Here is a 13944-nt window from a genome sequence, read left to right on the forward strand (position 1 = left end):
TAACTATAACTCCTTCCTTCTCCCTGCCCCCCCAACACCAAAGTAACAGTGAAATAGTCATTAGTGGTAATTCTGAATCTACTCTAATTCTTCCACAGATACACAAAATCATTCAAGATTTCAAAAACTGCTGGTAACAAACTATTTACAACACACTTCACACCTGTACTGCACTAAGGAATAGTAAGAAACTTGCAGCTCTATTTTTAAAAAGCTAAAAATAATAAATCACTAAATCTACTTGTCTGGTGTCAACTTCAATATGTGAAACAATGTCACAAGCTAAAATTGCACTCTTCTTTATAATAACGAAACACCTTATTTTTGCAAGTTACTTAAAAACTATGGTTGGTGACCTCCTGAATTTGATTTAAATGCAGCAAACTTTGAAGAAATCCACTGACCACGATTAACACCACCTTCCTCTTTTCCTAATAACAACAGCTAGGAAAGACTGGTGTGGAATCACAAACTTGTTTCTGAAACTCATACATTTCAGTCTCATCTCCAACACCAGTTGAGATTTATAATTGCACTCGTCATTCAGTGTCATCCTTCTAAAGGCTGAAAGGTTGTATATTACCAATTGAAAAAGACAACATTCAATAACTAAACAGATCTAGCTTTCCTAGAATCCTGGGTAACAGTGATTTTTTTTTTTGGTACCAGGATTGAACTCAAGGGCACTCAACCACTGAGCCACATCCCCAGCCCTATTTTGTATTTTATTTAGAGACAGGGTCTTACTAAGTTGCTTAGCGCCTTGCTGTTGCTGAGGCTGGCTTTGAACTTGTGATCCTCCTGTCTCAGTCTCCTGAGTCACTGGGATTACAGGCAAGATATTTGTTAAGTTACATTTGGAATCTTTAGCAGACAAAGGGCTAAAAGGGAGAAATACTAGGGAAGTAATTATATTCTAGTTAAATAATTATCTTGTTCCTACTACATGCTCATACACTCACACACTGTGGATAATGTGTGAAATATAAGTTTAACACGTGGAGTTTACCTTGGAGATTATGATGCTCTAGTTAGGTAGGCAAAATAATTCACATAAAACAAGGTATAATATATACACAGAAACCTGACACAATACATTGTATGGTAAAGACATTGCATGGAAGTTTATAAGGGGTAATCAATGATGAAATCAAGGAAGGCATGAATTTGAGCCTGGGGTAAGTTTTCTGGTGGGTCCAAAGCTACTTCTATACTTAAAGGGATTTGTTATAGCAGTCCCCTACTCCTGTATCAAAATAAAATGAAGAAATACTAAAAGGGAGAAAAGAGAAATATTCAGATACATATATTAATACTGTACAAAAAAAGAGAATATTTTACTTATTTATTAGTACTGGGGATTGAACCCAGGTGTGCTTAACCATGAGTCACATTCCCAGCCCTTTTTATATTTTGAGACAAGGCCTCGATAAGTTGCTGAGACTGGCTTTGAACTCAGGATCCTCCTGCCTCAGTCTCTGAGCCACTAGGATTACAGGCATGTATCCCCACGCCTGGCATAAGGGCATAAGGATATTTTAAATAAAATATTTTAAATATACATATAATTTTACAAAAATTGGTTTAGGAAATAATACAAATACACATACCTACCATATAGATTTTAAATATTTTAAGTGTTCCATATTCATTTCAATTATATATAAATGTGTGTGTGTGTGTGTGTGTGTGTGTGTGTGTGTGTGTGTGGTGATACTGGGGATTTAATCAAGGGGTGCTGTACTGCTAACCTATATCCCCTTTTCAGTTTTTGAATTTTGAGACAGGGTCTCTCTGAGTTACTTAGGGTCTCGCTAAGTTGGTGAGGCTGGCTTTGAACTTGCAATCCTCCTGCCTCAGCCTCCAGAGTCATTGAGATTACAGATGTGCACCACCATGCCTGGCTCAAATTGCACTTTATACTCAACATAGCTGTCAAGATCCAAAATGGAGCTACATTACCATTTTTTTCTTCAGGTTTTTTATGAGCTCCACAGGTGATTTTGTTCAGTAACCAGAGTTGAAAACCATCATTCTAAGCCAATTCATCTGTTAGTGCACCCAAACCTAGATTCTACCATGTGTCAGTTACTGTTAAGATTACCTATATTTCAACGGAAATTCTTTTACAGTGCTTCCAACTCAGAAGTCAAAACCTTATTCAAACCAGGTCTGCACATCATTCAAAACAAAAAGTCAAATCATAAAAATTAGTTTCTAGTGGAGACAGGGTGTTGGTATGTCTATAAAGAGGAAATAAAGGGGAAATATTAAGTCTTGGGCTGAGAGTATTGTTCAGTATCTTTTCTTATTTCTTCCTGTTGGTGCTGGGGATCATGCATGCTAGCTGAGCACTCTACCACTAAGCTGCACCCTCAGTCCACGGAGGGGTATTGTGATTGTTCTGGTAAGGCAAGGCTAATATGTGTGTGCTGCATGAACAGACACACACGCTGAAGTGCATATGGAATGTAAACTCTGCATTGTGCCAATGTTAATTTCCGGTTTTGATGTAGTACTATGGTAGTATGTGAGGTTGATGCAGTGGCCAAAGAGGACCTTATGGGAGGGTTTTTGAGAACTTCCTGTACATTTCTTTGAAACATCCCTGAATCTATAATTATCCATAAGAAAAAGAAAAAAGTTCTCAAAACTCAGTTTCTAAGTTCACTGAAGAAATTCTGTAGCTTTTTCACTATCAAATTCAACTGGGTAAACTGCTTTAATATACACCTACTACATAAACAGTATATATTTTCAGGTAATATAAGTAAAATCTGATACGAATCTGTATAAATTTTAAAAGGCAGGCTGAGGTTGTGGCTCGGTGGTAGTGCACTCACCTACCATGCACGAGGCCCTGGGTTCGATCATCAGTACCACATAAAAATAAAATAAAGGTATTATGTCCACCTACAACTAAAACAAAATATAAAAATTAAAAATAAAAAAGGCCACATTGGTGATAATCATTTAAATCCTGAGGTACAAAAGATATGCCTGAAAAGTTACTGGCCTATAAGCTATTATTTTTAGATGACTGTATGGCCTCAGCCTCCTGGGACATTAGGGTTTACCTAAATAGCTATCTCTATTCACTACAAATAACTCAGCTTTCATGCTATTTTAAGCCAGCAAGCCTGCCCTACTTTCGCAAATTCATTTCCTAATCTGCTCACCTGCCTTCCCAATCATGAACCAGTTGAACACAGCTGAAGAGGTTATATTAAATATTACTGCTGAAAATTATACTGCCTTTCAGTCTCTTCCAAAACTTATTAGAACAAGTAATTTTATTCTAATGATCTGATCAAGCTCTTTGAAATCATTCCCTCTGCTCTTTGATGGTCACGAAACTCACTTTCAAAGTACAGCTAAGATGTGGCCTTCCTAGAACCAGCCAAATAATCACAACCTTCAGTGATGGTCAACTGAAACAGTATTTTTTCCTAGAAGGCATAAAGAGATAATTTCTTTGTGCAATGCCATTTTTAAAAATTAGGCTATTTGTCATGTTAGAAGTGAAGTCACATTTTCAACTTCATGGAGTGCTAGTTTGGTATATTTTGCTCATTATGTTTTCTTTTGTATTGGGGTTTTGCTTTTTAAAAAATATGATAAGCTGAGTGCAGTGGCACACCCTTGCAGCGGCTCAGGAGGATTGCAAGTTCAAAGCCAGCATCAGCAATTTAGCTAGGCCCTAAGCAACTTAGCAAGACCCTATCTTAAATAAAATATCAAAAAGGGTTGGGGATGTGGTCCAGTGATTAAGCAGCCCTGGGTTCAATCCCCAGTGCCACACACACAAAAAAAGACAACTTATAATTGTATAATTTATGGGCTATGATGTTTTGATACATGTATATGATGTGGGATGTACTAAAAAGCTCATTAACATACTCATCAGAGCAATTTCCTATCATTTTTTATGGTGAGAAATTTACTCCCACTTACTTTGAAATATACAACCCATTAGTATTGATTATAGTCACCCTGCAGTACAATAGACTTCAAAACTTATTCCTCCTGTCTGAAACAGCTCCCCATTCCTCCCTCTCCACTCTGCCTGCCTCGGGTAACCAACAGTCTATGTTCTACTTTTTTTTTTTTTTTTTTTTTGGGTGCTGGGGATCAAACCCAGGGCCTTATGCTTGCAAGGCAAGCACTCTACCGACTGAGCTATCTCTCCAGCCCCTTACGCAGCCCCTTACGTTCTACTTTTGAGTTTAATTCTACTAGATTCCACTTATGAGATCAAGCAGTATTTGTCTCTCTGTGCCTACCTTATTTCACTTAATAGTTTATCTTCCAGATTCATCCATGTTGGCAATGGCAGGCTGTCCCTCATTTTAAAGCTGACTCCTAGCCATTATGTACATATGCAGTGGATACTTGGTGTTGATGGACGCTCAGGTTGACTGCATAATTTGGCTACTGTAATGCTACAATGAACATGAGATACACATAAACTTTCAGCACACTGATTTCAGTTCCTCTGGCTACAAACCCAGCAGTGGGATTACTGGATCGTATGGCAGTTCTATTTTTAGTTCTTTGAGGAGCCTCCCCAACAGAAACAATAACTTCTACAGCGACATCATATATGTTCCATAAAACAGTGCACAATACTAAAAAACCACCAAGATGCTACCATGGATAAATCTACGTTTATTACTCCAGACATTCATTAAAACTATCGTGTCACTTTAAAACTTCCATAAAGCCCTAGGTCAGAAGAATAAAAATACCTAAGTGCACAAACTGAAAGAACACAAATTAAGTCTCATCTCTTTAAGCAACTGATCACAAGTTTAAACTTTAAAGTATCATCAATTTATAGACTGTGAGAGCAGACATTTCACACCAGACACGGTCTCCAGTTTAGTCAGCTGCTCTTTTTCCAGTGGTATTAGTCACAGGCAAATCCACAGGCCTAATTTTCTGCTACATTTTTAGGAAGCTATTATATACTATACTGTGTGAGTACATTTCAAGCAGTATATTTAAGCTTCTAAGTATAACTAGAAATGACAGGAATTCATCAAGTATTTATTTATAAATACATGATTTCCAAAATTTTATATATACTACAAAAAAAAGAAATTTTCACCTTAAGCATTTTCTTTATTATTCTTTTTTATTTTTACTTTTTGGTACCAGGGATTGAACCCAGGGTTCTTAACCACTGAGCCACATCCCCAGCCTTTTTAAAATTTTTATTTAGAGACAGGGTCTCGCTGAGTTACTTACGGCCTTGCTAAGTTGCTGAGGCTGACTTTAAACTTGTGATCCTCCTGTCTCAGCCTCCTGATCTGCTGGGATTATAGCCATGTGTCACTATGCCCGGCCCTTAAGTACTTTAAAGTTAAGGAAACTACAGTAGGAAAATATACAACACTTTTGTGTGTGTGTGTGTGTGTGTGTGTGTGTGTGTGTGTGTTGGGAGGGGGGGTCCTGGGGATTGAATTCTGTGGCACTCAACCACTGCACTACATCCCCAGCCCTTTTTATTTATTTAGTTTTAAATTTTGAGACTGTCTGCTAAGAAGCTCAGGCTAACTCAAACTTGCAATCCTCCTCCTTCAGTCTTTAAATCTTCATTTAATACCTGCTAACTTAAACTAGATCTGCTGTCAAATTTCACCAAGATTCAAGATGAACATCCCCCTGCCACAGTGTGGGAATCAATTTAGACACCTGAGCATACTTAGGCAGGTACTCTCCTATTGAACTATATTCTCGGACCACGGTTAACTTATTGTTTGTTTGTATACCGGGTGCTCTACACCTGAGCTACATGCCCAGCCTTTTTTTTTTTTTTTTTAATTTGAGAACAGGATCTCCCTAAGTTGCTGAGGTTGGCCTCCAACTTGCAATACTCCTGCCTCAGCCTTCTGAGTAGCTGGGATTATAGGTGTGCACCACTGTGCCTGGCCTATCTGTCCCATTTTAAATTTGTGGCAAAGAAAATAAATAACAAAGATCACACAGCTAGTAATTAGCAGAGCCTGGGCTTTTTCCTACATTGTCTTTCAGAAAATAAGTTTCTTATGTTTGCATTTACTAAAACATTTTCTATGCACCATTTATACCAGGTACTGTGTTCAGCACTAAGGATTCAGTTATTGCCCTTGAAAAGAACCATCATTTAGTGTGAACAAAGGACATGAAAACCACCTTTTTTTTTTTTTTTCTTTTTTTGGTGTTGGTGATAAAACCTAGGGCCTCACACATGCTAGCAAGCACTTTACCACTAAGCTACATCACCTTCTTGTGCTGGAAATCCTTCATGGGCAGGAAGGGCACTTCCTGCGAAAGGATAAAATCTAACTCAGCTGATGAACAATGCCCTGCTACACCTCCCTAGCCTTGCCTAAGCCTTCTTCCTTCGCATTTCACACCCCCATCTCCAACCCACTTTGTCACTGCTTGTAGATCCCTGGAAGGTTTTGTATCTGTGAAAGGGCTTTTTGCCTTACTTCTGTGTAGAATCTTGTCCCACAACTTGCTTCTTCCCTACCTGTTCATGATTTGACCATAAAATCCTCTGCTGGGTGGTTGTAGAGAGTAAAGATTTTAGAACATGAACTTTGATGTCAGACATACTTGGATTCAAATTCTTTTAGTAGCTGCATGATTATGAACAAATTAACCCTGTTTTGCCTCAGTCTGCCTACCTGTACAAGAGGTTTAATAAAACCTAGCTTACTGGGTTAAATAAACTACAAAGTGCAGTGGCAGGCACAGGGGAGGTTCCGCATACCTGTCAACTGCTGTCATAATCACCATCATCACCATCATCATCATTAGGATTAAAAGATCTCCTATGAGTTGCCATAATCTCCATGCTTTACAAACTTCTAAGAATGTCTGGAGCCTGGCACAGTGGTGCCTGTAATCCCAGCAGCTCAGGAGGCTGAGACAGGAGGATGGAGAGAGTTCAAAGTCAGCCTCAGCAACTTAGCAAGGCCCTAAGTAACTCAGAGAGACCCTGTCTCTAAATAAAATATTTAAAAAGGGCTGGGGATGTGACTCAATTGGTTAACTGCCCCTGGGTTCAATAATCTCCAGTACCAAAGGAAAAAAAAAAAAAGAAAAGAAAAGAAAAGAAAACATTTGGGGCTGGGCATGCAGCAGCAATGGCAGAGCACTTGCCTAGCAAGTTCAATCCCCAGTAAATCGAGTCCTTCCAGGGCTCTGTGAGTTTACTCGCATGCATGAATCTCAAATAGCATCAATTTCTAATGTTTCTAAAGTTCAACAGCTTGTTAATTACAATTGTAAATTAAACAAATGCTGTTGAAAAAATATAACAGATATACACTATAACACTTATTGATGTTGAAAATTTATACTCGAAATGTTTTTTCTGAAATTGGTATTCTAGGAAGTGATTAGTGTGCTGCTCTGCTGAAAACCAATTATGAGTATGAGCACTTTCAAACCATCATAGAAATATTGTTAAAATTACAAAATTCATGCTAATATGAAATATTTTCATTATAAAAGCCTTAAATGTATGATCCATTTTTCTTTAAATTCAAAATACACCAGTCTATCGAAATGCAGAAAAGTATTAAAGGCAGTTATTTCTACCTTTAAGGAATATGAAGTCTTCGTTTTCTTCCCTTTCTGCCTTTCAAATTCTATGATTGACAGGGTTGAGCTTGTATTTAAAAGAAAAAAGAATATTTTAGGGCAGCAAGAAAAATGGAAATAAATGAAGTATAGTTAACAGAGAGAGAAAGGAGATGAAGGGTGCACTCAGGGAAATGGCGATTTCTGTCTATACTACTCTTCTTAAAAGTCTTTTAAGAAAGTTTACAGCCACATCACTCCTAATGTGAAGGAGTCAGTGGCGCAGGACACAGGGAATATACAGCCTGTCTGAATTCCAAGAGAATGAAAAGAGGCTTGACTTTCAGTCACAGACCCTATTCAGCTCAGCCACCAAATGACAAACTTGGACAATGGATTCTCCGTATCAGTTTTGTAATTTCTGCAGAAATTTCCTTGTTCCTTCTGAAAAGATTCAGTACAAAGGAATAAACTGCCTTTATGGAAATCTACTGTCAAAGAAAAAAAAATTCCCCAAAACAGAAAAAGAAATTTGGAAATCAGGGGTTGGGTGAGTGGGGAGCAAACTGAAAGAATTTCACAGTTCCATCCTTTTGAGTTTCTAGTTCTCCACTCCAGATACCAGTGGTAATGTAACTGAGTCCCTGTAAAATTAAATCTTCCCACTTTCCTGATAAATTGTTTTTCTGTAACTGAACTTCCTCATGCTGTGAATGGAAACTGAGGAACTAGCCAGAAAGCATAGCCAGGAAGCACAGTGCCAGGAAAAGCTGAAAAAACTGGAACTATAACTTATCTCTCGCTAGCATAGCTTGGCTAAATCTATATATTTTACTTTCTGACTTTTACTCCTATAAATTGTAAATGTTCCTGTAGGGCAGGTGGAGGCAGCTTAGCTACCTTCTCAGTTCTGGCCAATTGCCATTAAATTCATTTTTCCTTTTTATAGTGTTTTCTCTTATTTCTGATAGGAGCAGGTGACTGAATCCAGTCCCCGGGAACCCCAGTAGGGCCTCTGGTTTGTTGCCCCTCACAGTGATAGCCTAGAGCAAGGATGCTACTTTTAAAAAAGAGATGAGTACCTATTAGGGCTCACTGCAAATCACACTCAAAAAACATTTAATGGTGAAAGTGTAAGAATTTTTAAATATAAAATGAACACCTTCAACTGCTAGAGAAGAAATCAGCAGCCAAGGAAGTTCTACAACAGGTCTATCTCTTCACATTGTACCAGTGCAAATCCACCCAGAGCACCTTCATATTGTAGAACTGATATTTTCCTAAGGGCTTCCTAACATAATTTCATATATTAAATCTGATATTTTTCAAATATTAATGGTTTCTCTACTAACCACTTACAGAGTAAGAGGTGTTATCAAACTACCATCATGTTTCATAATATTTACCTTAAGCTTTTCACAACTGTTATGTCATTTGCATGACCTGGGCTTGACAGGAAGGGTATTATTACAGATTAAATTTTTAATGTAAATAAAGAATACAAGATAGGGTAAAAAGACAAAAGAAAAAAAAAAAACCCAAGGTCATAAATAATGTCCAGAGCAGAAGTAAAACCTAGGTTTTTCTGACCATTAGCCTAGCCTCCTTTGGTTTCAGAAAGGTCCATTTAAAGAACATTTAAAATACAAATCTCTGACACCCATCTACTCTTCTCCAAGATTTGCTCAAACAAAACAATTAAGCAGAATTTAAAGTTAAGAGGAAATAACAAAACCCAAAATAACTGGGGTGTGGTATCACCTCTGAAGAAGCTTTTGAGTTGTGAATAAATGTAGACAAATCTGGCCAAACAGGACAGCATTAGATCAGGATTTAGTACCTAATACAATGGACTTTATTTATATTTTCTTCTCTTTTTTGTGGTACTGGGGATGAACCCAGGGATACTTGACCACTAATCACATCCTCAACCCCCACCATTTTTTACTTTTATTTAAAACCAGGATCTCAAATTTGCCATCCTCCTGCTTCATCCCCTAGAGTCGCTAGAATTACAAGCATGTGCCACCATGCCTCGCACACACCTTATTTTCTTAAAAAGAAACTTCAACTATTTCAACCTCTGGAAAGCAAAGAGGGGAAAAAAGCAACATTGTTACCAACTATTGCTGTGGTCAAGTTCTTATGATCAAGTTTTTTTATGTGAGATAAATCCACACTTACAAGGGCCTGAAATCATTTCTGTTTCACTTATTTAAGAGGAGTCTAAATCAGACACAGTGGCACATGCTTATAATCCCAGTTACTTATAAGGCTGAGGCAGGAGGATTAAGAGCCCGAGGCCAGGCTGGAGATAGCTAGTAGCAGTTGATAAAGTGCTTGCCTTGCAAGCACAAGGCCCTAGGTTCAATCCCAGCACCCCCCCCCCAAAAAAAAAAAAAAAAAAAAAAAAAAAAAAAGAGTTCGTGGGCAACACAGGATACATTAAAAAAAAAAAAAAATATATATATATATATATATATATATATATATATATATATGGTGGCACATGTCTGGCATGGTGGCATATGCCTGTAGTCCCAGCCTATATGGGAGGATCGCTTGGGCTCAAGAGTTAAAAGAGACTGAGCTAGACAACACAGTAAAACTGCCTCAAAAACAAAACAAAAAACCAGTAGTATTAGCATTAAAAGTACACAACATGCACTAATTGGTAATTTGACTGAAGAACAAATTTACATTATTTAGACTATGAGGCTGGTGTTCACTTAGGTATGAACATGCCTAGCAATAACCAGCACCTGAATGTTTAGGGGTGTTTTTTTTACTTTACTTTTTTAAGGGTCTTAAAGGATCATATAAGATTCTCCTTTTTTATGGTAGAAATTACCTTGTACAGTGGTGATTAAATTTTGAGATTCCTGAAGGTCTGAGGGCTGCCACTAAGCTTCACTAAGATCTTATTTATCCTGACTTGACACATAGTTCTGATTTATCTGGCTTCCCTGACCACTTCGGCTTAGAAGTAGCAGATTAGAAGGAAGTAAGGACATATTTTGACAGAGAACAGTACTGGAAAGATAAAGACAGACAAAACACTAAAATGGTATAGTAGTGAGGAGTCATTTTAGAGCAGGAGGAAACTGCCAACACCCCAGCAGAACACACCAGCCATATTAACAGCACCGCACAGAAGTTAATGTACATAATGATGACCTTGATTCATCAAAAAAGGTTACATGTAGCCTATTCTGAGTCTTAAAAGAAGTTTATATCCTCCATAATTATGGCTTAGATACTAGGAAGACTTACATTTAAATGGTCAAAATAATTTAGCTGTTAAAGAAATGCCAGTTTTAAGAACAGTTGACTTAGAACCCTAATGATATCCAAAAACTGAGCAGACAAGTCTCAAAAATACTATCGTATTTACTAAGTATTAGGTAGTGTAAATATTCAACATTTACGATACTGATACTGTTATCCTTCCCTAAACATGCAATAGGCTTTTCCTCTTTTAAAAAGTATTGTTGTCACAATCTTAGTTTCCTTTCTCTAATACCAAAAAGAAAAGAAAGTATTTTAATAGTTTTCCTCTGTAATGCTAACCACTTCATCCAGAGGCTACCGACACAACTCATCCAAGTATTTTCCTTTCTTATAGGGTTTTCAAAACGGTTGTTAAGGGGGGGAGGGCAGAAGAGGGAGAGAGAGGAAGGAAGAGAGAGGAAGAGAGAGGGAGAGAGAGAGGGAGAGAGAGAAGGGCTGGGCTTAAGTCTCTCGGCTGGACAAAAGAAGATGAATTAGTGGTTATGTTTGACAGGTCTTATCAGTGTAAGGGCAGAAACAACTACAACATAAAACCCTCCGAGACTCCGAAAGGAGCACTTTATGTTTTCTTATAACAACAACAAAAACCTAATAAGGTGGGCATCTGAATTAGAGAACATTACTCTCCCAAGTCTACAGTCAAAGGAAAAATAAAAGACCAACATCATGTCAAGAGGTCTGCCAGTTAAAGATAAAACAGACTTCCCTGTATTGATGTCAGCATATTAAGTTTCCTTTAGTAACAGAGCGACGATCTAGACAAAGTGGGCCAAAGGCACCCGATATTCGTCCTAAATAGAGGGCTGGGAGAGGGGTCAAGAAAGCCCTGACCCCGACACATCCTGATTTGAAAGGTCCAGGGAACTTCCTGCCCACGCCAGCCCAGCTGCCCCGAGTCAGGAGACCAGAAAGGAGGAACCGTATCTAGAAAGAAAAACAGAGGCGCCGGCCCTCCGGGAGTGGTGGGCGCATCCCCGCCACACCTGGGCGGCACGGCGCCCGCTGCCCGGTGCCCGGGGTGGCGGGGCCGCCCGCCGGTCGCTCCGCACCCTCCCGGTCCCGCTCGGGGTGGGCGCGGCCGGGCCCCCGCCGCGCGCCGCCCCTCCGTCCCCGCGCCCGAGCCGCCGCCCAGCGACGGCCGTTTCCAGAGGGTCGCCGAGGAAGGCCCGGCCCGCTTGGCACCTTTGATGACGCGATCGGTGGTGGAGAACTGTGCGTGCCTCCCGGACATGGTCCCCCGGCCTCCTCCCGGCTCCCGGAGACGGCCGGACGTGCGCCTCCGCCTCGCCGCCTTCCTCTCAGGCGCTCTCCGCTCCCGGGGCCGTCAGCCCGCCGCGCCCGGCCCCGACCAGGGCGGCCCCAACCAGGAGGACCGGCCTCCGGCTGCACCGACAGGCTGCGGGCGCACCGGCCGCTCCCTCCTGCGGCGCCCGCGGCTGGCGGGGACCACCGCGTCGAGAGCGCCGGCGACCGCGGCGGAGCGGGGCAACCGGAGCGACCGCGGCCGCTCGCGTGCGCGTCCCCGCGCCCCGCGCCCCGCGCCGCGCGCGCCGCCGGCGCCCCGCCGCGCACGCGCGCCTGCTCCGCGCTGCCCGCTCGGTCCCGGCTTCCGCGGTGCGTCTGCCCCGCGTCTGGGCCCGCGCTCCCCGCTCCCTCTCTCCCGCGTGCGGCTGCCCCGGCTCCAACGCCAAAAGCAGCCCCGAGGCTCGCGCAGCGGGGCCGGCGAGGCGCGGCCATCTTGCCCCGCCGGCGACCCTGCAGCCTCGGGCCTGACCCTCCTGCCCCGTCCGCTGCAGAGCGACCAGGGCTCTGCCCGCCACTGTGTCATCCTCCCCGGGCTCAGACCCAAACCCTGAAGGCCCCTGGTTTAACTTCTCATGTTTGCAGAATGCACTCAGTATCGTAAGAAGGACCTTCGCGTCCATCCTAGTTCCAACAGTACTTCGGGGGACCTCAGTTTTGAGCTAGGCTCCAAGGACCCTTCCCTTCTTTTCTATGTCCAAGAGTAAGGCGCCGCGCCCGCCCCCGCCCCTGGGACCCCTGGGCCAGACCTCAGCAGTGGAAGAAACTGACCTTTGCCTTAAGTGTGTGTGTTACCTGCCCAACTGGAGGGGCCCCTTTCCCTCTTGATTCAGTGACACAGTAATTGCCTCCCTATTCTATGCTTTTTTGTGATTCTGCAGTGTTCTGGATGGTTGTTCCCTTTCAACACCATGGGCAAGTCTCTATAGAGTATTGACAGTCTGGCTCAACTCTAGGTTAAAAACTGAACTTTAATGCTCTTTAAAATATAAGCCTAGAAACTGAATACGAACCATCTTGCTACAACTGTTTTCTCTTACCGAATATAGGACGGGGCAAAGTCAAAAGTGTTTCGATATTAGCAATGCTAATGGAATATTGGAACTGAAATCCAAGGAAGCACCTGCAGTTTAGAAGAAAACCAGTCCTAGCAGTTACTGCAGCGGCCAATGTGGTTATGTAAATTTGAATTTAAATAATTCAGTTCCTTTTGTGCACCAGCTGCCTTTCAAGTGCTTATGCTGGCTACCTTATTGCACATGGTAGAATAGGCCATTTCCATCATGGCAGAAAGTTCCTTGCTAAAGGACAGCTCCTTGCTTAAAGACTATAGGACCATTAGCATAGATTTATGTATTGAAAGAAAATCTGGAGATATACACTGAAATTGGACCCTAAATTTTGGTGTTTTGACCCAAGACCTTTCATAGTAACCCCAGGAGATGGAAAACTTTAGAGGATATACAGAATTTGGTTCCGTTTTCATGGGTCTTGCCTTCAGGATTCCAAATGAGAAATGTCCGGATAATCTGAGGAAGTTGTACATTTAAGAAGCAATCATGGGGCTGTGGTTGTAGCTCAGTGGTAGAGGGCTTGCCTCACACATGTTAGGCACCGGGTTCAATCCTCAGCACCACATAAAAATAAATGAAATAAAGTTATTGTGTCAATCTGCAACTTAAAAAAAAAAAAAGAGAGAGAAAAAAAAAGAAGTAATCAAAACTGGGCAACTGGTGAGGTTGAGGCAAGAGAATTTAAAGTTGGAAACCAGCT

The 13944-nt window shown here is 41.2% G+C and overlaps 1 protein-coding gene across 3 annotated transcripts in view; it reads right to left on the bottom strand.

The window, feature by feature from the left end:
* Positions 1–12395, bottom strand: part of Ppp3cc (protein phosphatase 3 catalytic subunit gamma) — a 76120-nt gene extending 63725 nt beyond the window's left edge. For 2 of the 3 annotated variants that reach the window (XM_047548972.1, XM_047548971.1), the window contains exon 1: positions 12052–12395. In XM_047548972.1, coding sequence (XP_047404928.1) covers positions 12052–12100 — 49 coding nt within the window. In that variant the 5' untranslated portion in view covers positions 12101–12395. Of the gene's footprint in view, positions 1–4283; positions 4432–12051 lie in introns of those variants that run through there. The other variant, XM_047548974.1, reaches the window with a different exon arrangement.
* Positions 12396–13944: the final 1549 nt, after the last annotated feature.

Source organism: Sciurus carolinensis, chromosome 4 (genome assembly GCF_902686445.1).
Source record: "Sciurus carolinensis chromosome 4, mSciCar1.2, whole genome shotgun sequence".
Lineage (NCBI taxonomy): Eukaryota > Metazoa > Chordata > Mammalia > Rodentia > Sciuridae > Sciurus > Sciurus carolinensis.